At 66.8% G+C, this 25,121-nt stretch overlaps 1 protein-coding gene across 1 annotated transcript; it reads right to left on the reverse strand.

The window, feature by feature from the left end:
• Positions 1 to 1,141: 1,141 nt before the first annotated feature.
• LOC113987544 (filamin-C) lies at positions 1,142 to 24,676 on the reverse strand (the record flags this gene model as incomplete). Its single annotated transcript, XM_039390700.1, has 39 exons — positions 23,280 to 24,676; positions 20,977 to 21,228; positions 20,588 to 20,685; positions 20,102 to 20,252; positions 19,335 to 19,453; positions 19,138 to 19,215; positions 18,834 to 18,996; positions 18,104 to 18,304; positions 17,265 to 17,402; positions 16,728 to 16,854; positions 16,338 to 16,474; positions 15,675 to 15,868; positions 15,430 to 15,543; positions 15,074 to 15,217; positions 14,502 to 14,625; positions 13,948 to 14,108; positions 13,755 to 13,845; positions 13,488 to 13,657; positions 12,763 to 12,880; positions 11,939 to 12,201; positions 10,963 to 11,560; positions 9,985 to 10,158; positions 9,243 to 9,405; positions 8,543 to 8,703; positions 7,666 to 7,833; positions 7,133 to 7,256; positions 6,885 to 7,041; positions 6,542 to 6,731; positions 5,831 to 5,854; positions 5,486 to 5,733; positions 4,770 to 4,857; positions 4,546 to 4,686; positions 4,263 to 4,391; positions 3,975 to 4,148; positions 3,319 to 3,480; positions 2,686 to 2,889; positions 2,308 to 2,460; positions 2,088 to 2,210; positions 1,142 to 1,467 (listed from the first exon to the last, which is right to left on the reverse strand). Coding segments are annotated over exons 1-39 (6,684 nt in total), but the record flags the coding sequence as incomplete, so codon positions are not given.
• Between the last annotated feature and the right edge of the window lie 445 nt (positions 24,677 to 25,121).

Here is a 25,121-nt window from a genome sequence, read left to right on the forward strand (position 1 = left end):
GCACCCCCTGGGAGCACACACATCCCCACGAGCACACACACCCCACGAGCACACACCACCCCACGAGCAGCTGTGCACCCCCTGGGAGCACACACACCTCCCTGTGAGGTCACACACACATCCCTTTGAGCACACACACATCCCCTGTGCGCACCACCACACATCCCTTTGAGACCACACCACAGCCCTGTGACAAAGGGGAGCACCACACAAAGCCTGCTGCGCACGCCCCACCACCCCTTGTGAGACACAACAGCCATGTGAGCACCACCACACCCCCTGTGAAGCACCAACTCACACACAGCCCTGTGAGCACACACACAGCCCCTTTGAGCACACACACATCCCTGTGAGCACACACACAGCCCTGTGAGCACACACACAGCCCTGTGAGCACACACACAGCCCTTTGAGCACACACACACCCCCTGTGAGCACACACACATCCCTGTGAGCACACACACAGCCCTTTGAGCACACACACAGCCCTGTGAGCACACACACAGCCCTTTGAGCACACACACACCCCCTGTGAGCACACACACAGCCCTGTGAGCACACACACAGCCCTTTGAGCACACACACACCCCCTGTGAGCACACACACAGCCCTGTGAGCACACACACAGCCCTTTGAGCACACACACAGCCCTGTGAGCACACACACAGCCCCTGTGAGCACACACACCGCTGTGCAAGGGCACTCCCACATGCAAGTGTGCTCAGCCCTCATGCAAGCCCACTGCCTTGCACAGCCAGCCCTCGTGCAAACCCAGTCCTGTGCAAACCCAGCCCTGTGCAAACACATACTGGTGCTCCCCTACACCCAGTCCTTGTGCAAAACTCCCCTGCACTCACACGCCCCTCTCACACACCCAGCCCTCGTGCAAGCCCAGTGTCCTGCCCCAGAGCACATGGCCCTCATGCAAATGCACCCACGTGTGCCAGTGCAGCCACCCCCCGTGCAGGCACAGTGCCCTGCTCACCCAGCCCCGTGCAGGCACAGTGCCCTGCTCACCCAGCCCCGTGCAGGCACAGTGCCCTGCTCACCCAGCCCCGTGCAGGCAGTGCCCTGCTCACCCAGCCCCGTGCAGGCACAGTGCCCTGCTCACCCAGCCCCGTGCAGGCAGTGCCCTGCTCACCCAGCCCCGTGCACCCCCAGCCCTCGAGCCATGGCACTGCCCTGCACAACCCCCGTAGGACGCACCCTCGTGTGTGCGCGCGGGGGCCCCGAAGGCGCCGATGCCCTCGCGGGCCCCGAAGGCCCCGAAGGTGCCGAAGGGCTCCGGGGGGGCTCGGGGGAAGGCGCCGCCCACGCGGGTCGACTCCTCCACGTGCACCTCGCGCGTGGTCTCCCCGCCGCGCGTCTTGCTGATCTCGGTGCGCTCCGTGCGCGTGTACGTGTGGCTGCTGCGCGTGAACGTGCGCGTCAGCCGCTCCTGCGCCGACACCATCTGGAACCAGTTCCCTGGGGAGCGCCCCGCGGGGACACGGGCGGACAGCGGGGACACACAGGGGCAGCGGGGACACGGGGGGACCACGTGGACACGGAGGCGACCACAGGACGTGGGCACAGGGAGGGAGGACAGAAAGGTGCCCAGAGGAGTGGTGGGGACATGGGGATGTGGATGGACACAGGGTTGGATGAACATGGGGATGGATGTAGGGATGGGTGGAGACATGAACAGGTGGAGATAGGGATGGTCACAGGGATGGAGACAAGGATGGACACAGGGATGATGGAATCATGATGGGTGCAGACACGGGTGGTCACAGGGATGGAAGTAGGGGTTGGTGCAGGGAGGGATGGACATGGGGATGGATGTAGGGATGGAGTGATGTACGGAGCCATGGGTGGATGAAGCCAGGGATGGACAAAGGATGTGGATGGAGGTACCGGTGAGTGGTGGCACACCCGGAGGGACGCAGGCGCACGGAAGGACACGGACACAGACACACAGCGGGGAGAGAAGGAAGAAAGAGGGAGAAGTCAGAGCTGGAATGGCTGAGAGGCGTCTCAGCCCATGGAGGAGGATGGAGGATGAAGGAGAAGAGGAGGAGGAGGAGGAGGAGGAAGGCCAAGCCTACCTGGGATTTTGAGGTTGAGGTCACAGGTGCTGCCAACGGTGGCGATGGAAGGTGCCTGCCGCCGGCGCGTGATGCTCTCCTTCATCCGGCCCTCACCCGTCACCTTCACTGTGAAGGGGCTCCCTGCAGGAGAAGGTCACCTCAGGAAGCTGTCACCCCTCTGGGGGTCCCAGCGCCCTGCACTGCACCCCTGTGCCCCCCCTTGTCCCCCTGGCCCCACCTGGAACATGTTTGTCGGCAAACTTGATGTTGATGATGTAGTTGCCGGGCTCAGTGGGGCAGTAGGTGACCTTGCAGGTGCCGTCCTCCACATCCTCACAGTTGATGTCCACCTTGCTGGGGCCCTCGATGGACAGGCCCAGCCCGCCATAGCCTGGGGGACCACAGGGACACACTCAGAGGTGTCCCATGGTGGCTCTCCCTGTCCTGGAAATGGCCATGCCATGGACACCACCCCAACCCAGCCATCAAAGCCACCACCCCATCCTTGGGTGGCTAAAACCAACACATGGTCATGGCCACCATTTCACCCTGGTCATAACCACAGCCACCACCCCATCCTGGCCCTGGCCATGGCCAACTCCCCCCGTGGCCTCACCGGCACTGCGCGTGTCCACGATGAACTCAGCCACCTCGAAGGTGTGGCCCTCCAGCAGCCCTTGGCCCCACACCTTGACCCGGCCTGCGTCGCCAATCTCCGACTGCCCCACCAGGATCTTGAAGGGGCTGTTGGTGACGTGCTGCCCACTCTTCCGCACGCTCACCACGTGCTCGCCCACCTCCTTGGGCGTGAATGAGATGCCTGGGGGGACACCATGGTCACATCCCACCATCAACCCACGGCCACTACCACCAGCCCTGGCCATCACCAACCCATGGCCACCACCACCAGCCCCTGGCCAGACACCCAGCCCTGGCCATCTCCTCCAGCCCTTGGTCACCACAACCAACCTCTGGACAGTTCTACCAACCCATGGCCGCCATAACCAGCCGCTGACCATCTCCATCAGTCCCTCATCACCACCCACATCCCCTGACTATGGCCACCAATCCCTGGCGACCCAACGCCACGGGGCCACCCATCCCTGCGACTTCTCAGCCCTACTGTCCCCTGTCCCACTAAGTCCATGTCCCAGTTCTACTGCACCCATGTCCCTGTGTCCCCACAGTGTCCCCAGGGTGTCCCCGTGTCCCCACAGTGTCCCCAGGGTGTCCCCGTGTCCCCACGCACCGATGTGGCGGTTGGGCAGCCTCTTGAGCAGGCAGGGCTCCTCGTTGCCCGAGGGTGCGCGGATGGTGGCCGCCAGCAGGCTCAGGTCTGTCTCTGCGATCTTCAGCGACACGTCAGTCGAGGTGCCCACGTTGAGCTGGGACGTGCGCATGGAATCATCCCCTGCAGAGACGCCGTCAGAGGGGACGTCAGCTCAAGGTGGGGGCCAGGATGGATGGGGTCCCAAAGGTCATGGGATGGTGTGCCAAGGCCCCACAAGGTCCCCATGGTCACACGGAGAGGACCCTCAGGGCCGGAGGTTGCCCAAAGACGTGTGAATAGGGTCCTCAAGTTCATGGATAGGGACCCCACAAGGTCCACATGTGATATGGTCCCCAAAGCTATGTGAGGTCCCCGTGGCCATGAATTGGGGTCCCCAAAGCTCCATGAGGTCCCCGAGGCCATGGGATGGGGAGCCCTGGTGGTCAGGGTTGGACAAGGGACATCACAGCTGTTTGATGGGGTCCCAGTGGCCATGAGGAAGGTGTCCCCGTGACCCCACGGGTGTCCCCATGACCTCGCCATAGGCCCTATGACCACACAGGTGCCCCCATGGCCACGTGGAGACTCCAAGGACCCCCAGGACCCCCAGCCCCTGCTGTCCCTCCCCATCTCACCAGTGATCTTGGCGGTGAAGGGGCTGCCCGGGATGTGTTTGTCGTCGAAGCGCACAATGATGCTGTAGTCACCGGGGGCTGTGGGCAGATAGGACACGGTGCACGTCCCGTCCTTGTTGTCCTGGCAGGTGATCTCTGCCTTGGAGGGACCTTCCACTGCCAGCGACAGCCCACCTGGGGGTACAGGAGGTGTCAGGATGTGTCAGGAGGCACCAGGGATTTCCAACCCCTCCTGGTAGCACTGGGGGGTCCCCATGACCGTCCCAGCTCCCCTTGGCCACCACTGACCCTCGCCGGCGTCCTTGGTGACAATGGTGAAGGTGCAGGGCTTGTTGACCATCCCGTGGCTCAGCCCTGGCCCGTAGGCACTGACATGGCGCGGGTTGATGGCATCCACGTAGAACTGGAGGGGACTCCCTGGGGACATGGACAACGACAGTCAAGGGCCCCACAGGGACACCCCAAACCAAGGGGTGACCAACCAGGGACCCAACAGGGACACTCCAACACCAACCAGGGCATGGTGGTATCAACCTTCCTCAGCCACCTCCCCGTGCCCCCGGTGGCTCACCAGGGATGTGGTTGCCGTCGTAGCGGATGTCCATCTCGTGCAGCCCCTTCTCGGAGGGGGCGTAGTGCACCGTCACCGTCCCGTCCTTGTTGTCGGTGATGTTGGGCCGCGCTGTCTTCCCCGAGGGCATCCGCACCTCGCCTGGGGGCACCGTGTCAGCAGGGGCACCAAGGGGGGCTGGTGCCTCACAGGGTGCTCCCTGTCCCCCTGACCCCACCCTGTACCTGTGATCTCACCCTTCTGCACCGTGAAGGGGATGACGAGGTTGAAGGGCCGGAGGTTCTCAGCGGTGGCCGGGGGCTCATCCGTGGCCTGATTGTATGACAGAGAGGAGGGTGAGAACCCCGTGGTGGGCTCCCAGCCCTGGGGTGGCCATAGTGGGGGGTGATAACCCCGGGCTCCCAGCGCCAGAGTGACCCTCGCAGCCTCCAAACCCCACAGTGCCCACCTTGACCCTGGCCCCATGACACTCACCATGGTCACCCAGCCCCATGGCACTCACCATGGTCTAACCCTAACCCTAACCCACCATGGTCTCCCAACTCTCTTAGCTCCATGATGGCCACCATGGTCCTGACACTGTCCCAGGGTGCCCACCAGGGTCTTGCAATTCCATGACTCCCATCACGGTCACCCAAACCCATGGAGCCCATTGTGCTCTCATTGCTCCTCACTGACCAGCTCTCTGTCCCTCGGTGCCCACTGTGATGTTCAACCCCACCACAGTCTCCCTACTCCATGGTGTCACCCTGGTCTCCAAAATCTCTGTCCTATGGTGCCCATTGTGCTTTCAACTCTGCCCCTTGGATCCACCCCAGTCTCCCAACCCCATGGCACCCACAGTGGTCTCCCTACTCCATGCCAGAGATCTCCCAAACTCTGCCCCATGGTGCCCACCACAACCCCCCAGACTCACAGAGCCCCCCGGTCCCCCACCCACCAGGACGTGGAAGGGGCTGTTGGGGACGTGCTCCCCGCCGAAGCGGATGGTGATGACGTATTTGCCGGGCTCGGGCGCGGTGTAGAAGATGTCGAAGGTGCCGTCGTGGTTCTCCACCACGTCCACATCCAGCTCGGCGCCGTCGGGAGTCGACACCTTGCAGGTGACCTTTCCCTGTCCCGCTGCCTTCGCGTCCACCGTGATCACCGTCTCCTCCCCGATCTGGATCGTGGGGCCCAGGCAGGCGCCTGCAGGGGAGGGCGGGGTCAGGGCCACGGGGGGACCCCAAACCTACCCCCCAAGTGCCCCCCCCAGCCCCCCAACTGCCCCCCCGGCGCCACTTACCCAGTCCATGGCCCCCAATGGATACTGCAAGAGAGACCAGGGAGAGCGGTGAGAAGGGGTTGGGGGGCTGGCTGGGGGGCCGGGGGGGCCGAGGGGGCCGGGGGCTTCCGGGGGGGGCCGGCACATCCTGTCCTGGGGGCACCCTCTCATCCCCACTGCGCCATGGGGCAGGGCTGGGGGGCAGTGAGGGGTGCTGGGGGCAGCAGTGGGGCAGGTGGGGGTGCTGGGGGGCAGTGGGGGTGCTGTGAGGCAGCAGTGGGGCAGGTGGGGGTGCTGGGGGGCAGTGGGGGTGCTGTGAGGCAGCAGTGGGGCAGGTGGGGGTGCTGGGGGCAGCAGTGGGGTGCCAGGGGGCAAGGCAGGGGTGTCTGGGGTGGGCTGGGTGCTGTGGGGCAGCAAGGGGACACTGTCGGTCAGCATGTGGATGCCGTGAGGTAGGAGGGGATGCCATGGGGCAGCATGGGGACACGGTGGGTCAGCGAGGGATGCGGTGGGCCAGCAAAAGGACACCACAGGGCAGTGAGGGGATGCCACGGGGCAGCGAGGGGACGCTGTGGGTCAGTGAGGGGACGCTGTGGGTCAGTGAGGGGACGCTGTGGGTCAGTGAGGGGACGCTGTGGGTCAGTGAGGGGATGCTGTGGATCAGCGAGGGAACGCCATGGGGCAGCAAGGGATAGCATGGATCAGCATGAGGACACTGTGGGGCAGCCCCACCTGTGACGAGGCACTTGCTGGCATCGCCGGCGGGCACGGCGAGGACGCGGAAGGGCGACGCGGGGATCTCGTCCCCCCCGTACTTGACGGTGCTGGTGTAGCGCCCCGGCACGTCGGGCACGTAGGATACCGTGTAGGTGCCATCCCCATTGTCCCGGATCGACGCCTTCTTGGGCTGCCCCTCGGGGTCCTGCGGGCAACCCCCATCAGTGCCCTGTGCTCAGCACCCCGGTATGTGAGGGAAAGAGCACCCCGTGTCTCCCCCTGGCACTGACCAGGATCTGCACCATGAGCAGCCCCTCGCCCACTCCCCAGGTCCCCACGTGTTCCCCCCTACACTGACCAGGATCTGCACGGTGAGGAGCCCCTCGCCTGCGTCGCGGGCGTCGATGGTGAACTCGACGGGGAGGCTGGCGGGGATGCCCCCCGCGCTCAGCCCGGGGCCGCTCGCCCGCACCTTGCTGGCATCGTGGGCTGGCAGCGCCGTCACCTTGAAGGGGCTGTGGGGGTAGGGGGTAAGGGGGGTGCCGGGACCCCCAGGCTGTGGGGGGGTGCTGTGTCCCCACCCATCCACCCCAGGTGGGGTCTCACCTGCGCGGCACCTCCTGCCCTCCGTACTTGACGGCCACGGTGTAGGGCCCGTCGGTGGCCGGGGTGTAGGTGACCTTATGGGTGCCGTCACCGTTGTCTCGGACCTCCAGCGGCTCCGGCAGCCCTGTGGGGCAGCAGGACATGTGGGGTGGTGATATGTGAGGCAGGGGGACATACGGAGCAGGGGAACATGGAGGGTATAGAGTAGCATGTGGGGCAGGACATCCCTGAGCAGGGAACTCCATGGGGCAGGATGTCCTAGGGAGAAGGGCATCCATGGGGCTGGACATTCTGTGGAGCAGGATATCCATGGGTAGGACACCCTATAGAGCAGGGCACATTGCAGGGCAGGACGCCCTATGGAACATGGCATCCATGGGTTGGACAAGCCATGATGCAGGACATCTATGGGTCAGGACATCTATGGGTCAGGACATCCCAAGGAGCAGGACACCCTTTGGACCATGGGATGCACTGGGCAGGGTTAGGACACCCCACAAGACAGGGCCTCCACCCCCCATGTCCCCACGTACCGGCGGGCCCCAGCAGCGTCACCTCGAGGGCCGCGCGCCCCGCGGCGCTGACGTCCACGGTGAAGGTCTGGGGCAGCCGTGCACGGACAGTGGGGCCCAGCCCCGGCCCCGAGCACGTCACCTTCGAGGGGTCCACGGCATCCCGCACCCGCACCCGGAACGGGCTCCCTGCATGGGGAGGGGGTCAGTGCATGGGGTGGGCACTGTGGGGGCAGGGCAGGGTGGGGATGGGGGTGGCATGGCCATTGGGTCAATGTGGGCATGGGGTCAGCATGGGCATGGGGTCAGCATGAGGGTGAGGTCAGCGTGGCCCTGGGGCCAACATATCCATAGGATCAGCGTGGGCACGGGGGCAGCATGGCTGTAGGGTCAGTGTGTCCACAGTGGGCATGGGCACAGTGTGGGGCCAATGTGCTCATGAGGTTGACATGCCCATGGGGCCAACACAGCTGTAGGGTCCACATGGCCATGGGTTCAAAACGGGCATGGGGACAGCGTGACCAGAGGGTCAACGTGGCCATGGGGTCAATATGTCAACGGAGTCAACATGGCCATGGGGTCAATGGGAGCCATGAGTTCAACATGCCCATGAAGTCAGTCTGGCCATGGGGACAACCTAACCATGGGGTCAATGTGGGCACAATGACTGCACGGCCATGGGATCAGCATGGGGAAGGGCTCAGCATGGGCATGGGCACAGTGTGGCTGTAGGGTCATTGTGGCCATGGGGATATCAAAGCCATGGCCATGGGGATAGCAGAGGCAGGGGACAGCTTGGGCATGGGGCCACCATGGTATCACCACAGCGTGGCCCTGTGGCCAACGGACGCCCACCAGGACACCTCTCCCCCCAACCCATCCCCGTGTCCCCCCGCACCGGGAATGGGGTGGCCGCCGAAGGTGATGTTGACGTCGTAGTCACCGGGCGTGAAGGGCACGTACTCCACCGCGCAGCTCCCGTCCTTGTTGTCCTTGCAGGACATCTTGGCCTCTGAGGGCCCCTCGATGGCCAGACCCAGCCCCCCAGTGCCCGCGCCCCTGGAGAAACACCACCGGTCAGGGGGGTGACACGGGCACGGTGGGACCGTGCGGGAGAAGAGCCGTGGTGGGGAGATGGAGGTGACACAGTGGCAGTGGGATGGAGGTGCCACCTCTATGGCAAGGGGGGGAGGTGCCACCACCAAGGCAGTGAGGTGGGGGTGCTGTGCTAGTGGCAGGGAGATGGAGTGGCATGTTGGGGGCCATGCCATGTAGGTGCCACACCGGTGGCAGGGGCTGGAGGTGGCACACCGATGGCAGAGGGTGGAGATGCCCAGCTGGTGACAAGAGATGAAGGTGGCACCTCCATGGCAAGGGGACGGAGATGCAGGTTTGGTGACCTGGGATGGAGGTGGCACATCCAAGGGAAGGGACACAGGCAGTACATCCAATGCAAGAGGATGGACGTGGCTCCTCCATGGCAGGGGATGGAGATGGTGGGTTGGTGGCCTGGGACAGAGGTGACACCTCTGGGGGGAGGTCTGTGGGTACGGGGTGGTGGCAGGGTGGGAGTTGAGGGGCTCGGGGTCAGTGCCCACCTGGTCTCCACGGTGAAGTGGTTGGCTGTGCCCACCAAGCCGCCCTCCAGGCCGGGGCCGTGCGCCCGCACGCGTGTGGGGTCACAGCCCTCGGCCACCCCCACGCGGAAGGGGCTCTTGGGGACCGCCACGTCATCATATGTCACCTCCACCCGGTGCAGCCCTGTGACAGGGACAGTCACACACTGCCCATGGCGGGGGGGGGTCTCAGGGAGGGGCTGGGGGCTCTCGAGGTATTTGGGGGTCCCTGGGTGGGGTTTGGGTGGAGGTTGGGGATCCTTTGGTGGGGTGGGATGTGGTTCTTTGGTGGTTTTGTGGGGGTTTCAGGGGATTTGGGGTCCCTGGGTAGGGTTTGGAGGGTCTCAGGGACTTTGAGAATCCCTTGGGGGGGGTCTCAGGGGGTTTGGGGGTTCTTGAATGAGGTTTTGGGGGGTGGCTGGGGGTCCCTGAGTGGAGTTTGGGGTTGTCTCAGGGGGTTTGGGGGTCTGTGGTTCTGGGGGGACTGGGGGGAATTGAGAGGGTTGCCCACTTGGATGTGGTTTGGGAAGGTCCCTCTCTGGGGGTCCCCCATGGGGAACAGAGGATGCCTGGTCAGGACTTGGGGTCCCATGGGAGTGTTGGGGTCCTGGGGAGGTGCAGAGAGAGTCCCTGTTGGGGCTCAGGGTCCCTGGGGGTCCTCAGGGGGTGTTGGGGGTCCTCGAGGGAGTGTTGGGGTTCCCGGGGGGCTGTGGGGGTCCCTCACCCTCCTCGAAGGGCGTGTACTCCACGCGGTAGGTGCCGTCGCCGAGGTCGGTGACGAAGGTGTCGATGGGGGTCCCCGAGGGGTTCAGCACCCGTGCCCGGACGTGGGGCCCCCCCGCAGGGGCCAGAGCCCGCGCGTCCACCGTGAACTCGGTGCCCACCTCCCGCAGCACCCCTGCGGGGCACAGGAGGGTCAGGGGGGGCCTGGAGTTCACCTGGGGGTCCCTCCCTGCGCCCCCTGAGCACCCATGGCCCTCTCAGCACACACAGGGGGCTCAGGGGTGTCCTGGCACACCCCCACAGCCCCATCCCGCTCTCTCTGAAACTCCAGAGTCCACCCTCCCCCCAGGAGAGAGGCGAGTGGGGGGGAAGCCACAGAGACCCCTGAGTAGTGGTGGGATTAGGGTTAGGGGGACAGGGGAGGAGGTGCCTGTGGGGAGAAGATGCCTATGGGGTGCCCAGGAGACCCTCTGAGAGAGAGGGTGCCCATGGGGAGGGGGTGTCCATGGGGTGCCCAATGGGGAGGAGATGTCAGTGCCCATGGGGGTGTTCGTGGCCATGGGGGTGTCTGTGAAAGGAAGAGGTGTCCACGCAGAGGAGATGTCCATGGGGTGCAGACAACCACCCCCAAGAGGGGATACCCGTGGAGTGCCCATGGGGACGAGGTGACTGTGGGGTTGGGATGCCCATGAGTGGAGGTGTCCACAGTGAAGGGGTACCCACAGGGATGGGGTGTCCATGGAGATGCCCATGGAGGGGAGATGCCCATGGTGGTATCCAAGGGGAAGACATGCCCACGGGGATGGAATGCCCTCGGGCAGAAGGTTCCCATGGGGAAGAAGTGGCTGTGGGGGATGTCCATGGGGAGGAGGTGCCCACATGGATGGGACGCCTGTGGGGAGGAGATGCCCGTGGAAAGGAGATCCCCACGGGGAGGACGTGCCCGTGGTGAGCAGCCCCTGCGTGGCCGCCCCCTCACCTCTCGGCTCCACGCCTTTGCCATAGACCTTGACGCTGCTGGTGTCGACGGCCGGGTCGACGGTGACGCGCACGGGGCAGTTGGGGACCGGGAGGCCGCCGTAGTTGATGGTGATGGTGTAGGCGCCGGCGCAGGCCGGGGTGTAGGTGATGGCGTAGGTGCCGTCGCGGTTGTTCTGCACCAGCACCTCGGCCTTGACGCCGGCCTCGGAGCGGATCTCGATGGTGAGCTCGGCCTCGCCGGCCTGCGAGCAGTCCACGGAGAAAGCGGCCGCCTCGCCCGCACGGCCGCGCTCCAGCCCCGGCCCCGACGCCGTCACCTTGGCCGGGTCGAAGGGCGCCGTGACCGCGGCCGTGAAGGGGCTGCCCGGGATGTGGCGCCCGGCAAAGAGGATGTTGATGTGGTACTCGCCGGGCACCGTGGGCAGGTAGGACACGGCACAGGAGCCGTCCCCGTTGTCCTGGCACTCGATCTTGGCCTCGCAGGGCCCCTCCACCGTCAGCCCCAGCCCCCCGCTGCCAGCGCCCTGCGTGGCGATGGAGAAGGGCGCCGGGACCCCCACACGGCCGCCCTGCAGCCCCGGCCCCGAGGCCACCACCTGTGGGCACAAGGACACAGGGGGGTCAGGGGGGACACAGGGACACGTGGGAGTTAGGGGGGACAGAGTCACGTGGGGGTCAGGGAGGCCAGAGACATGTGGGGGTCGGGGGGACACAGGGACACGTGGGAGTTAGGGGGGCCAGAGACATGTGGGGGTCAGGGGGGACACAGGGACACGTGGTGGCCAGAGACATGTGGGGGTCGGGGGGACACAGGGACACGTGGGGGCCAGAGACATGTGGGGGACCCCCATGCTGCAGCCATGGCCCTGAAGCCACCGCCCAGAGGCAGAGAGACACGTGGGATTCGGGGAGGACATGCAGGGGTCAGGGGGGGCACACGCCCCCCCCTGTTGCACACACGTGTGCCAGCTCACCTTGGAGGGGTCGGGGGGCAGCAGTGCCTCCACGGGGAAGGGGCTGCCCGGCACCGGGTGCCCATCGTAGGTGATCTCGACGCGGTGGGGCCCCTCCTCGGAGGGGGTGAAGCTCACGGGATGGGGGCCCCCGGGGGGCGCAGGTCCCACCGTGCAGGGCACGGGGCGGCGTGAGGGGCCCGTCACCTTCACCTCCAGGTGCCCCTGGCCCCCCGCGCCCTGAGCCTCCACGTGGAACTCCTGCACCTGCCCCACCTCCGCCTCTGTGGGGGAATGGGGGTCAGGGGGGCACCCTGCGCTCAGGGGGGTCACACACATGCCCCCGGGGTGCCCCCAGATCCATGGAGAACCCCACACCCAGATATGTCCCCCAGACCCAGGGGTGTGTCCACATGTGCGTCCCAGGGTCTGTCACCCCTACCCAAGGGTGTTCCCCATCATGTTCGGGGTGTTGTGCCACCCACAGGGTGTGTCAACCCCCTGCCATGCCCCCACCCATGGGTGTCCCCCATATCCAGGGTGCCCCACACACACAGGGGGTCCTCCCCTCAGGCTGCCCCCCGTACCCAATGTCCCTGCCATCGTGTGCCCCAACTCCATGATGAACCCCACAGCCAAGGGTGCCCCCCACCAGAGTGCTCCTCATATCCAAGGTGCCCTCCCAGGCTGACCCCCTCACTCAGGTTCCCCTTCCACCAGTGTGTCCCCTTAGAGTGCCCCCATGCCCAAGTGTTCCCACCAGAGTCTCTTCCCATGCCATACCCCAGATTCAGAGTGCTCCCCCCCAGTGCCCTCCCCAGTGCCCCCCCAGTGCCCCCACTCACTGCTGTTGAGCCCCTGCACCTTGACCTTGCCCAGCTGCAGGGGGGGGGCCACAGTGACGGGGAAGGGGCTCTTGGGAATGGGGTCTCCTCCGTAGGTGACCACCACGGACAGGGGGCCCTGTGGGGACACCACCAACTCAGGGTGCTGCTGGGGGACACCAGCACCCAGCGGGGGGCAGGGGATGGGCACCCACAGAGGGGTGCTGGGGGTCACCCACGGGTGCTGGGGGTTGAAGTCCCAGGGATGGGGGCCATTCATTGGTCTGGGGGTGCCCTGGGGTGACTGGTGCCTATGTGGGGGTGTAGCTGCCCCATGGGAGTACCCACAGGGGTGGGGTATCCATGTGAAGGGGGGTGTTCATAGGGGTAGGGTGGTGAGGGGATGGGATGCTCATAGGGGTGCCCATAGAGGTGCTATATACCCCCCCATACACTGGGCTGTCTGGGGGGCTGTCCTTGGGGGTGCCCAGGGGATGGGCTGTCAGCGAGCAGGCCCCGATGGTGACCCTATGGGTTGGGGAGCACAGATGGGTTGGGGTGCCTCCATGGGGTGACCTCGTGGGTCAGGGTGCCCCCCCAGGCTCACGGTGACCCCCACACCCAACTGCTGCAGCGGGGTGCATTGGCGGTGGGTGCCCATAGGGTTATGGTGTCCCCCACGGGTCAAGGTCCCTCCCCCGGGTCAGGGTGCCCCCTCCTGTGTGTCGGGGTGCCCCAGCACCCACCTGCTGTAGCGGGGTGTACTTGACGGTGTAGGAGTAGTCGTGGTTATCGATGACCTCGAAGTCGGCGACAGCCGGGCCGGGCCCGGTCCCCGCGAACCGAACGTCCAGGGGGGCCTTCCCCGCCCCCCGCGTCTGCACGCGGAAGTGGGTGGGGGTCCCCACCTCCACCCCTGCACACATCATCAGTCACTGCGGGACCCACGGCATCGCGGTCCCTGCCCCACAGCACCCCCTGCCCCACACCCCCCATCCCCACATCTCCCTCACCCGTGCGGCTGAGCCCGGGTCCCTCAGCCTTGACCTTGCTGGCGTCGTGGGACGGGTCCACCTTGATGCGGAAGGGGCTGGAGGGGATCTCCTGGGGACAGACACCAGGGCACAGTGACATGAGGGCACCACAGGCACAGAGCCCCAGCCCCACCCGGCCCCCGGGGGCGGGGGGCACCCCCGGCACCCTAACCTGGTTGGCAAAGAGCACCATGATGGTGTAGAGCCCCGCGCCCGGCGCCGTGTACTTGACCGTGAAGGTATCGTTGTCATTCTTGATGATGTCAAAGTCGATGTCGGCCTCGAGCGGCCCCACCACCCCCGGGGCACACTTGATCCCAATGCTGACATCACCTGTGGGGGGCAGGGTCAGTGGCACCCGCTGTCCCGGGGGGCACTGAGGGGTGGAACCGGGTACACGAGGTGGGGAGCTGGACCAGGACTGGGGATGATGGACCAGGGATGTAGATGCAGGAGCAGGGATGCAGGCCCTGGAATCCTGGACCAGGACCAGGGACAATGGACTGGGAGCAGAGATGCAGAATCAGGCATTCAGGACCAGGACTGGGGCAGATGGACCCAGGACGAAGGAGCCCAGGACCAGGGATGCTGGTCCAGGGATGCACATGCAGGACCAGGGAAGCAGGACCAGGAGTGCAGAATGAGGACCAGGAGTGCAGGACCAGGGACACAGGACATGAGTCTCATGCCCACAGAGGGATCCCCAGGGTGCCCCCCATCACCCACCCTGCCCAGCCTCGCTGCAGTCCACGGTGAAGTAGGTGGGCTCGTTGGCCTTCAGCCCCGTCTTCTCCACGCCTGGCCCGTGCACCTTCACCCTGCCGGGGTGGCTGCCCTCGCCCACGCTCACCTGTGGGCCCACAGCGTCACCTGCAGGGCAGGGGCACAGACCCCTCCCTGCCAGGCACCCCATAGGGCTGAGACTCCCAACTCCACCATAGGCTCCCCAGCCCATCGGCCCATGGGACCCCCATCCCCATTCTGGTACCCTCCTCCATCCCCACCACACCATCCACACCACTCCAGGAGACCCCCAACCCCACCCCAGCACCCTTAATGGTCTGGGACCCCCATCCCCACATCCAGCACTCCATGGGACCCCCATCCCCATCACCCCATGGGTCCCCAGCCCTACCCTGGCCCCCCATTCCTATGGGACGTCCACGCCCAGGGCCCCATGGGACCCCCACGCCCCACATCTGACACCTCAACACCCTCCATGACTGGCACCCCCTCTCTGCACCCCCTTGGACCCCCACAGCCACGCCAGCACCCCACAGGCCCCCTGTGACACCCACGCGGAAGGGGCTGTTGGGAGTGTTGACACCCCCCCAGGCGACGATGACCGTGTGCTTGATGGCCTTGGTGGGGACGTAGACGCAGTGGAAGGTGCCGTCACCGTTGTCCTTCACCTTGATGTCGATGGGGAAGCCCTCGGCGTCCTGCGGGCACCGGGGTGGAGATGAGGGGACACAGCGGTGCCCAACGGCACTGAAGGTGCACGGGGTGCCCACTGGCACCCAACAGCACCCAATAGTGCTCAAGGGCACCCAACAACGTCCAGCGTCATTCAACGGAACCCAGCAGTGCCCAACTGGACTCAAAGACGCTCAGCATCACCCAGTGTCACCCAACGGTACCCACTGGCACCCACCTGTGCGTAGAGCTTGAGGGGCCCCTTGCCGGCACCGCGGGCATCAATGGTGAACTCGGCCGGGCGGTCCACGATGCAGCCCGTGGGCTCCAGCCCCGGCCCGAAGGCCTTCACCTGCATGGGGGGATTCAGGTGAGGTCAGGGGGGCACCGGCACCCCCAGTACCCACGGGTGAGGTGCAGTGGGGTGCGATGGGGCCCAGCAGGGCACTCTGGGGCCTGGCGGGGAGCTGTGGGTCGCAGCACCTTGTCGGGCCAGGAGTCGGGGGGCGCGGGGCGGATGTTGGCCATGAAGGGGCTGTCCCGGATGTCCTCGTCGTCGCACACCACGTGCACGGCGTAGGGCCCCGGCTCCGTGGGCCAGTACCGCACGTCACACGAGCCGTCGCCCTTGTCGTCGCACTCGATGCGCGCCTGCGACGGGCCCTCGATGGAGAACCCTGGGGGCACCACGGCCACCGTCACCCTGTGCCCCCACCGGGACCCCCGCACCTCGTCCTTGTCCCCACTCCGTGCCCGAGTCCCCAGCAGGGTGACACCCAACATGTCTTCACGTCCTCACAGCGGGAAGCCCCAGGTTGCTGTCCCCCGTTCTGTGCCCATGTCCTTAGGGGGGTATTACCCGTGTCCCCACATCCCTGCTGTGGCCACCCCCAGCCTGCCCCATGTCCCCACCTTCATGGTCCCCACCCCGTGCCCATGTCACCACAGCAGTGGGGACCCCACCATGGTGCCTGTCCTCCAGCCTGTCCCCATGTCCCCAGCAGGGTATCACCCATTCCATGCCCGTGTCCCCTCCACAGCAACACCCTCCACAGTGCCACGTCCCTGCAGGGTGCCCCCCACCCTGTCCCCACATCCCCACCGCGGTGCCCCCACCCTGTCCCCTGTGCCCCTTTCTGGGCTCACCGAGGGTCCCCACTTCGGTGCCGATGGCCTCAACCACGAAGTCTGCAGGGCGTCCCACGACCCCTCCCTCGAGCCCCGGCCCCCAGGCCCGCACCTTCTGTGTCCCCGGCTGGGGGGACACCTGCACCTCGAACGGGCTGGGGGGACAGGTCGGTGTGAGGGGGGCTGTGCCACCCCTGCACACCCCCCGCCCCTCACACACCTGCACCTCGAACGGGCTGAGGAGGACGGGGGGGAACTGTGACACCCCCCACCTCCCACATCCCCCCAGACCCCCCACCCCCAGGGGGACACCTGCATCTCGAAGGGGTTTCAGGGTGAAGGGGCAGTGAGGGGTGCCCCCTCACTTTCCTTCCCTCTGCCGGGGCGCCCCCTGTGCGTGGCACTGACCTGCGGGGGATGGCGTAGCCCCCCCAGGTGATGGACACCTGGTAGGTGCCGGGGACCCGGGGCAGGTACTCGCACTCGTAGACGCCGTCGCCCACGTCCCGCACTGTCACCGGCTCCTCCGTGCCCCCTGCGGGAGGGGCGTCACATGGGGGTCACATGGGGCACCCACAATCCCCCCAGAAGCACCCCCCAACCACGGGTATGTCCCCCAGGGCACCCCCCAACCATGCACCTCCCCATGGTGCCCCCCCCCCACCCGTGGCCAACCCTGTGATACCCCCCAACCATCCAACTCCCACGGGCACCCTCATGGGACCCCTACCCATGCACCCACCCACCCCCAGCCACCCCATGGTGGCCCCCAACCCTAGAGCCCACATAGGACCTGCAACCATGTCCATCCCTCCATGGGGACCCCCCACTGATGCGCCCACCCCATGGGCACCCCAATGGGCCCCCCCACACGTGGACTCCCTTTGGCACACCCTGTGGTGCCCCCCACCACCCGACCCCCCGTGCCCCCGCAGTGACACGTACCTGGCCCCCGCAGTGTCACCCGCAGGTCCCCGCTGCCCGCGCCCCGTGTCATGACCTTGAAGTCGGCCACCTCCTGCACCCGGATCCCCCGTGGCTGCAGCCCCCGGCCCGCGGCCCGGACCGCTGAGGGCGTGCAGGCTGGAGACCCCCGTTAGCACTCACAAACCCACTGGGCACCGGGGGGACCCTGGGGACAACCCCAGGGACAAGGAGGGGCAGGGGGTCCCCAGAGTTGGAAGATGCCCATGGGAACACCCTGGAGATACTCCAGGGAGGGGAGGGGGTCCCCAAATTGTAAGAAGCCCATGGGAACACAGTGGGGATACTCTGGGGACAGTGGGGTTCTGTGGGGTCCCCAGGGCTGGAAGGTGCCTGTGGGGACACCCTGGAGACACTCCATGGACAGGGGGGTGCCATGGGATCCCCAGGGGCACAAGGAACCCCTGAGGACACCCTGGGATTGATGGGTGCCACAGGGACACCCTGGGGACACCCTGGGGACACCCTGGGGCCATGGGCAACCACAGGGGTGTTGTGGGGCCACTGTGGTCACTGACAGGTATTGTGGGCCACCACAGTCACCACTGGGTGCCATGGGGCCACTGTGGTCACCAACAGCTGCCTTGGAGACACGATGGTCACCAGTGGGTGCTGTGGGGTCACTGATGGGTGACATGGGGCCACACTGTCACCAGTGGGTGCTGTGGGGCCACTGATGGGTGACATGGGGCCACTCTGTCACCAGTGGGTGCTGTGGGGTCACTGATGGGTGACATGGGGCCACTCTGTCACCAGTGGGTGCCATGGGGCCACGTGGGGACCCGGCGGGGGCGTCTCACCTTCAGCCACGTTGACGGTGAAGGGGCTCTTGGGGATCTGGGTGCCAGCGTAGGTGACACAGATGGTGTGTGGCCCCTCGAGGACAGGCCGGTAGGTGCAGCGGAACACGTTGTCCCCTTTGTCCTCCAGCATCACCTCCACTGTGTCCCGCCGGCCCTGGGGGTCCGTGATCACCACCCCCACATCTCCCGAGCCGGCCCCTGCCACCAGGACACAGGCTCAGTGCCACGGCCAGGCCACCATGGGGAGCCACCAGGACATGTCCCCAGAGCCATCCAGCCATGCCATGACCCTGTCACCATGAGGACACATCCCCAGAGCCACGAGACACCCCATGGCCATTGTCACCATGAGAACGTGGCCTCAGAGTCACCAAGTCATGCCATGGCCAGGCCACCATGAGAACACGTCCCCAGAGCCACCTGGCCATGCTGTGGCCCTGGCATAAGAGGGATGTGTCCCTGAGCCACGAGATCATGCCACGTCCTGTCACCACGAGGACACACAGCCACCAGGCCACCCCATGCACATGTCATCACGAGGACATGACCTCAGTGCCACCAACCCATGCCACAGCCACACCACCCCGAGGACATGTTCCCAGAGTCTCTGGGTCATGCCACAGCCATGCCACCGAGAAGACACGTCCCCAGAGCCACCTGGCCCTGTCACGGCCACACCACCACGAGGACGTGTCCCCAGAGCCCCCCGGCCGCCCCATTCCCCCACCTGCAGTGTAGATGTCAAAGTAGGTGGCCTTGTTGGCCACGTTGCCCACGGGCTCCAGGCCGGGGCCACGCGCCGTCACCTTGGTGGCATCACCCAGGGCCATGGCCACGCCCACCCCAAAGGGGCTCCCGTCGATGTTCTGCCCCGCGAACAGCACCGTCACCTGGGGCACGGAGGGCAGGGGGGTCACAGGGGGGTCACAGGGGGGTCACAGGGGGGTCACAGGGGCACGCTGGGGGGGTCACAGGGGGGTTGCAGGGCAGGTAGCGAGGGGCTGTCACAGGGGGGTCACCACAGGCCTCACCTTGTGCAGCCCCGCGACCTTGGGGACGTAGGTGACGCTGTACGTTCGCTTCTTGTCATTGTTGGGGACCACCTTGGCCTGGGGGGGGAGACCCCAAAACCGGGAAAAGGGGGTGACACAGAGCCAGGGCACTGGAGGGCTCCCCCAGAGAGGGCTGCTGGGGAGATCCCCCAGAGGGGGTGCTGGGCCCCCTGTACCTCCTCGGTGTGTCCCTCGGGGTCCTCGACATAGACCAGGACCTCGCCCACGCCTGCCTCGAGGGTCTCCACCGTGAACTGGGCCGGGCGCAGCACCACGTTTCCCTGTGGCTCGATGCCTGCAGGGGGAGAGGGTCAGGGGGGTTCCAGGACCCCAGAACCCCCCAGGGACCCCCAGCACCCCAGAACCTCCCAGCATGCCCCCAACCCCCAGCATCCCACAGCACACACGACTTGGGACCCCCAGGTGCTCCTTGGTGGTGGCAGGGGGAACCTGGGGATCAATGGGGGTCTCTTGGGTATGGGGGAGAGCCTGGGGGGATTTTGCGGGGTCTCTGGGCATGGGGGGACCCTTGGAGAACCCTGGGATCTTCCTGGGTCGGTGGTGGAGGCCCTGGGGTGTCCCCGGGGTGTCCCTGGGCACAGGTGACACCCCAGGGTCGGAGAGGGGTCCCTGGGCTTGGGGTGGGACCTCATGTGCTGACAGCCCATGGTCCCCCAAGACCCCTCTGGTGCTCGGTTCCTGAGGCCCCCCACATCCCCCACCCAGTAACCCCTCCATGTCCCTCCTGTGCCGGGTCCCTGTGTGTCCCTGAGCTCCCCCACGTCTCCCTGTGTGGGGTCCTTGAGCCCCCCATGAGCCCCACAGCCCATCTGTGCCAGGTCTGCAGCCTCCTGGCGACTCCCAAACCCCCACACCCCCCTTTGCCCCCTCCGCCCTGGCACCACAGCCCCCCCAGCTCCCCCGAGCCCCCAGCCCCCCGTACCGGGCCCGTAGGCGCGCGCGCGGCCGGGCTGGGGGGGCCGAGGGCGCAGGGGGGCCCCCGGTCGGAGCTTGGCCTTGGGGAACTGGGACAGGTACGTCATCACCGAGTGCTCGTCCACGTCGGGGTCCACGATCTCCTCGGGGGCAATCACCTGCAGGGGGGACCCTGACACCTGTCAGACCTCCCAGCACCCCCCACCCGGGGGGACCCTGCTGGGGGAGCCCTCCCACCGTGAACCCCAATGCCAGGGGCACCCTGACACTCATCAGACCCTCCTGGGACCCCTGACACCAACCACACCCTCCCAGCCCCGCTGGGAACCCCCCTACACACACCTACGGCCCCCACAGGTGCCCAGGGGTATCCCATATACCCAGGGACCCTGTGGATCCCCAAGGGCCACCCCTTGAAATGCTCCTGCACCCCCAGTGCCCCCCTCCCACGCCCCACACCTGGGGGACCCCCAGTGCCCCCCGTGCCCCGTACCTGGGGGACCCCCAGCCAGTCGTCCGCCTGCTGCATGGCCTCCCGGGCGTTCTGCACCGGCTCGTTGGGGTCCCACTTCTCCCAGTCCGGGCACAGGCCTGAGGGGGAGGAGGGTCAGCGAGGCACCTCTGTCCTGGCCCCCGTCCCACACCCCCTCCCTCTCGCATCCAGTGCCTCCCATCGTCTCCACCAGTGCCCCCTGAGCCAGCATGGACGGGGGGGCTCTTACCCCTCCGTGCCCCCCGTACCCCACACCAGCTGCTGGAGGGGCAGTTGCCCCCTCTCCCTTCCCCTGCCCCCATTCCCCCGTCCCCGAGGGCACAGTTGTCCCCCCCACACTCCCACCGTGCCCCCCCGGCCCCAGCTCCCCCCAGCCCCACCCTCCTCACCCGGGGCGCAGTTGTCCACCAGCGCTCCCAGCGCTTTCCCGTCGCGCCAGTCGCGATTGAAGTTGGTGATGGGCAGCTGCGGCACCTTGTTCTGGATCCAGCCCAGCAGCCGCTGCTTGGGGGTCTGGCGGCGGCCTTCGTCCCCCTCGTCCTCCTCCTCCCACATGGGCATCGAGATGGAATAGTGCAGGATGAGGGTCCAGATCAGCCCCAGGATCAGCTTCAGGTTCCCGTCCACGATCGCTTTGCTGTCTGCGGGGGGGAAACGCGGGGGCTGCACCCGAGGTCCCGCGGGACTCCCCCCGGGGCACCCCGACACCCCACAGCACCCCCCGGAACACCCCAACATCCTGCGGGACACCCCGGGGGGGTCCCTGCACCCCGACAGCCCCGACCCCCCGGGATCAGCTTCGGGGTCCCGTCCACGATGGCCTGGCTGCCTGCAGGGGGAAACGGGGGGGCTGCACCCCAACACCCCGGGAGACTGTTCCCCCTCGGGGCACTCTGGGACCCGCCTGGGGGCACCCCAAAACCCCACAGCACTGCCACGGGGACCCCTGACAACCTGACAACCCATGGCACTGCCGGGGGGCCCTGCACCCCAACACCTGCCTGGGGACACCCCAGGACACAGGAAGGGTCCCAATTATGGGCCTGGGGACACCCCAACTCCTCACGGCACTGCCCCCCGCCCACCCCAAGCACCCCACAACCTGCAGGGGGGACCCCAATAGCCCACGGGGCAGTGCCTGGTGGGGGCACAACCCTGGCAGCACCCGGGAGGGTCCCCGAGTGAGCACCCCGGGAGGGGTCCTGAGCCATGGAGTGCCGGGATAGGGAAACTGAGGCTGGGGGCGTCTGGGGGAGAAGGGGGGCCCCAGACATCCCGGCGCCTTCCCCACCGCCCTGCAGAGCGGACCCTCCCCCGCCCTCTTCCCTCCCCCCCCACGAGCGATCGCCTTTTGGGGAGGAAATGGGCTGCAGATGTGAGGGCGGGGCGGGACAACCCCCCCACACACCCCCCTGGCGGCTTCCGGGGGGCAACACCTGGGGGACCCCAAACCCTGATGTCACATGGGGGGGGGGGGGTCACGGGAGGGGGCAAAGACACGCGTGGAGAGGGGGAGGTGACAGAAAGAGGGGGTCCCTCACCCCCCGGGTCCGGCTGTGCAAAGGTGGGGTGCGCCAGTGCATGTGCGGGGGGGCTGCAAACCCCCCGTGCCCGCAGGGGGGGCCGTCACCCTGCAGCTGTCGGGTGGAGGTGGGCGCTGGGGCCCCACCAGGGGGGAGCGAGTGTGCGGGGGGCCGGTGCGGCCCCTCCGGGTGAGCTCAGCGTGCACGGCCCGAGCCAAGCGTGAGCTCAGCACCCACCCCCCGCACAGCCCCTCGCACCGGGGCCCGACCCCCCCGGCCCTGCACGGCCCCTCACACGGGTTCAGGCCCACGGACTGCACGGCCCTTGCACACTCACCCCTTGCACACTCATCCCCAGCCCCACCTGTCCATTGTCCCCCGCCTTGCACACTCAGCCCCACTCCCACCCCCCACTGCCCTTGCACACTTGTCCAGTCCCTGCTCCTCTGTCACCCCCCCCTTGCACACTCAGCCCCCGTTCTCATCTGCCTGTCGGCCCCACTCTGCAAATTCATCTTCCATTCCCACTCCTCTGTCACCCTTGCACACTCACCCCCATTTCCATTCATCCGTCACCCCCACTCTTGCACAGACCCCATGGGCCCATCCTCACTTGTCCATCTCTTCCCTTGCACACTCATCCCTCGCTCCCACTTCTCCACCCCCCAATCCTTGCACTCTCATCTTATTCACACTCATCCATCACCTCCCCTCCCACACTCATCCCACCTCCAATCTTGCACACTCATCCCCATCCTCACTCGTCGCTCGCGCTGCCTTTGCACGCTCAGCCTCCATTCCCATCCCTGCACCACGCACACCCTTGCACGCTCATTCCTCATTCTCATTTGTCCACTGGCCTTGCCCTTTGCACACTCACCCCAGCCCCATCCTCACTCCTCTGCCACCGCCCTCACAGTCACCCTGTGCCCCTCCTCTGCCACTGCTCCTGCCCTTGCACACTCACCCTCCATTCCAACTCCACCACGCCCACCCTTGCACACTCAGCCCCATCCTCACTTGTCCATCACGGCCACCCTCGCACGGTCATCCCCAGCCCCATCCTCACTGCCCCGTCTCCCCTGCTGGCACACCCACCCCATTCCCACTCCTCCCCCACCCCCTGGCACACTCTCCTCTCCCCCCTCGCTCGCCCCTCGCACACCCACCGATGGACACGAGTTTGATGTGCTCCCGCTCCAGGAACTCGAGGGCCACCGAGACGTTCTCCAGCTTCATCTGGCGGAAGTTGGGGCGCGGGTGGTGCTTGCGCCCCATCTTCTTCTGGCTGAGCACCTCGAGCAGGGCGATGAGGCGCAGCCCGTCGCTCAGGTCGCGCTGCAGGTCCACGATGCGCTTCTGCACACACTTGAGGTGCTCGTTGCACCAGCGTGTGAACGTGTTCTGCTGGATCTTCTTCCAGGGCGCGTCCTCCGCGAGGTCCTTCTCGGTGGCCGGGAGCTCCTCGGGGTCCTCGCCCGGCGCCGCGTCGAACGGGTTCATCCTGGTGGGGCTGGGGGGGTCCTCAGTGGGCGAGGGGTTTCCTGGGTGGTGGTGGGGAGGTTCCCGAATGGGCGCGTTGGGGAGTCCTGGATCACTCCTCGTGGCTGGGTTGGGGTCCTTGGGTGGGTGTGGGGTCCCGGGAGGGGTCCCAGGTCACTCCTGATGCCTGGGCAGGGGTCCCAAGTCAATCCCCGTGCCCAGGTGGGGGTTCTGGGTCAGTCCCAATATCCTGAAGGGGTCCTGTTACCCTGGGTGGGGGTCCCAAATCAGTGTTGGTGTCCTGGGACAACGTGGGTGCCCGGGGTGGGGGTCCTGGGTCCCGGTGGCAAAGCCGGTGCTGGAGGATGGTGTCCTGGCTCAGGGCCGGTGTCCCTGGTGGGGGTCCCGGGGGGGTGCTGGTGCCTGCAATGGGGTCCTGGTGCTGGGGGACGGTGTCCTGGGTCAGTCCCGGTGTCCTGGATCACGGGTGGGTGTCAGTGTCCTGGGGGGGGTCCCAGTTCCCGACGCCGGGGGACCGTGTCCTCGGTCAGTCCCGGTGCCCAGGGGGTGCTCCCGGATCCCGGGATCAGTGCGGGTGCCTGGGCACGGCGTCTCGGCTCAGTCCCGGTGTCCCGGGGGGGGGTCGCGGCTCGATGCCGGTGTCCCCAGTGGGGGTCCCGATTCCCAGAGTCAGGGAGCCGGTGCCAGGGGCTGCTGTCCTGAGTCTGTCCCGGTGCAAGTTCCCGGTGGTGGGGTCGGTTCTCGGCTCCCAGAGGGGAGCAGCGGATCCCTAAGGGGTTGGGGGGGTCCGGTGGGTTCCCGGTGGGTTCCCCGAGGTAGCGGCGAGTCCCGGGGGGCGGAGGGTCCACCTGATTCCCGAGGTCGGTTCCCGATGAGTTCCCGGAGCGGAGCAGCGGATCCCGGCGGGGTCCGGTGGGTTCCCGGGGCCAGTTCCCGGTGGGTTCCCGGTGTGTTCCCGAGGCAGAGCAGCGGTTCCCGGTGAGTTCCCGGTGCCGATTCGCGGCGGGGTCCGATGCGTTCCCGATGCGTTCCCGGAGGGTTCTCGGGCCGGGGGCGGCGGCGGAGAGTGGCGGGGCCGGGGGCGGCGGCGGCTTTAAGCGCTGCCCTGGCCCGTCCCGCCCCGTCCCGGGGAGGGACCGACCGACCGGGAGGGACCGACCGACCGACCGGCCGGGGGGTGGGGGGGCCTCGGGCGCCGCTATTTATAGCCCTGGCCTCACACCCGGACCCCCAGACACGGGCACCCCCAAAACCCCCGGACTTCGGCTCCCCCAAAACCATGGACCCCCGCACTCCGACACCCCCCAAACCCCCGGACCCCAGCACCTCCCAAACCTCGGACCCCCGGACTTGGGCACTCCCGGGCCCCGGCACCCACAGACCCCGGCACCCCCGAGACCCCCAAATCCCGGCACTTTTGAAACATCGACAAACCCCTAAACCCCCGACACACCCAAAATCTCAATAGCCCGAAACACAGGCAACCAGAAACCCTGACAGCCTCAAGC

Source organism: Pipra filicauda, unplaced genomic scaffold, assembly GCF_003945595.2.
Source record: "Pipra filicauda isolate LSUMZ 115617 unplaced genomic scaffold, ASM394559v2 scaffold1007_size38910_pilon, whole genome shotgun sequence".
In the NCBI taxonomy this organism is placed as follows: domain Eukaryota; kingdom Metazoa; phylum Chordata; class Aves; order Passeriformes; family Pipridae; genus Pipra; species Pipra filicauda.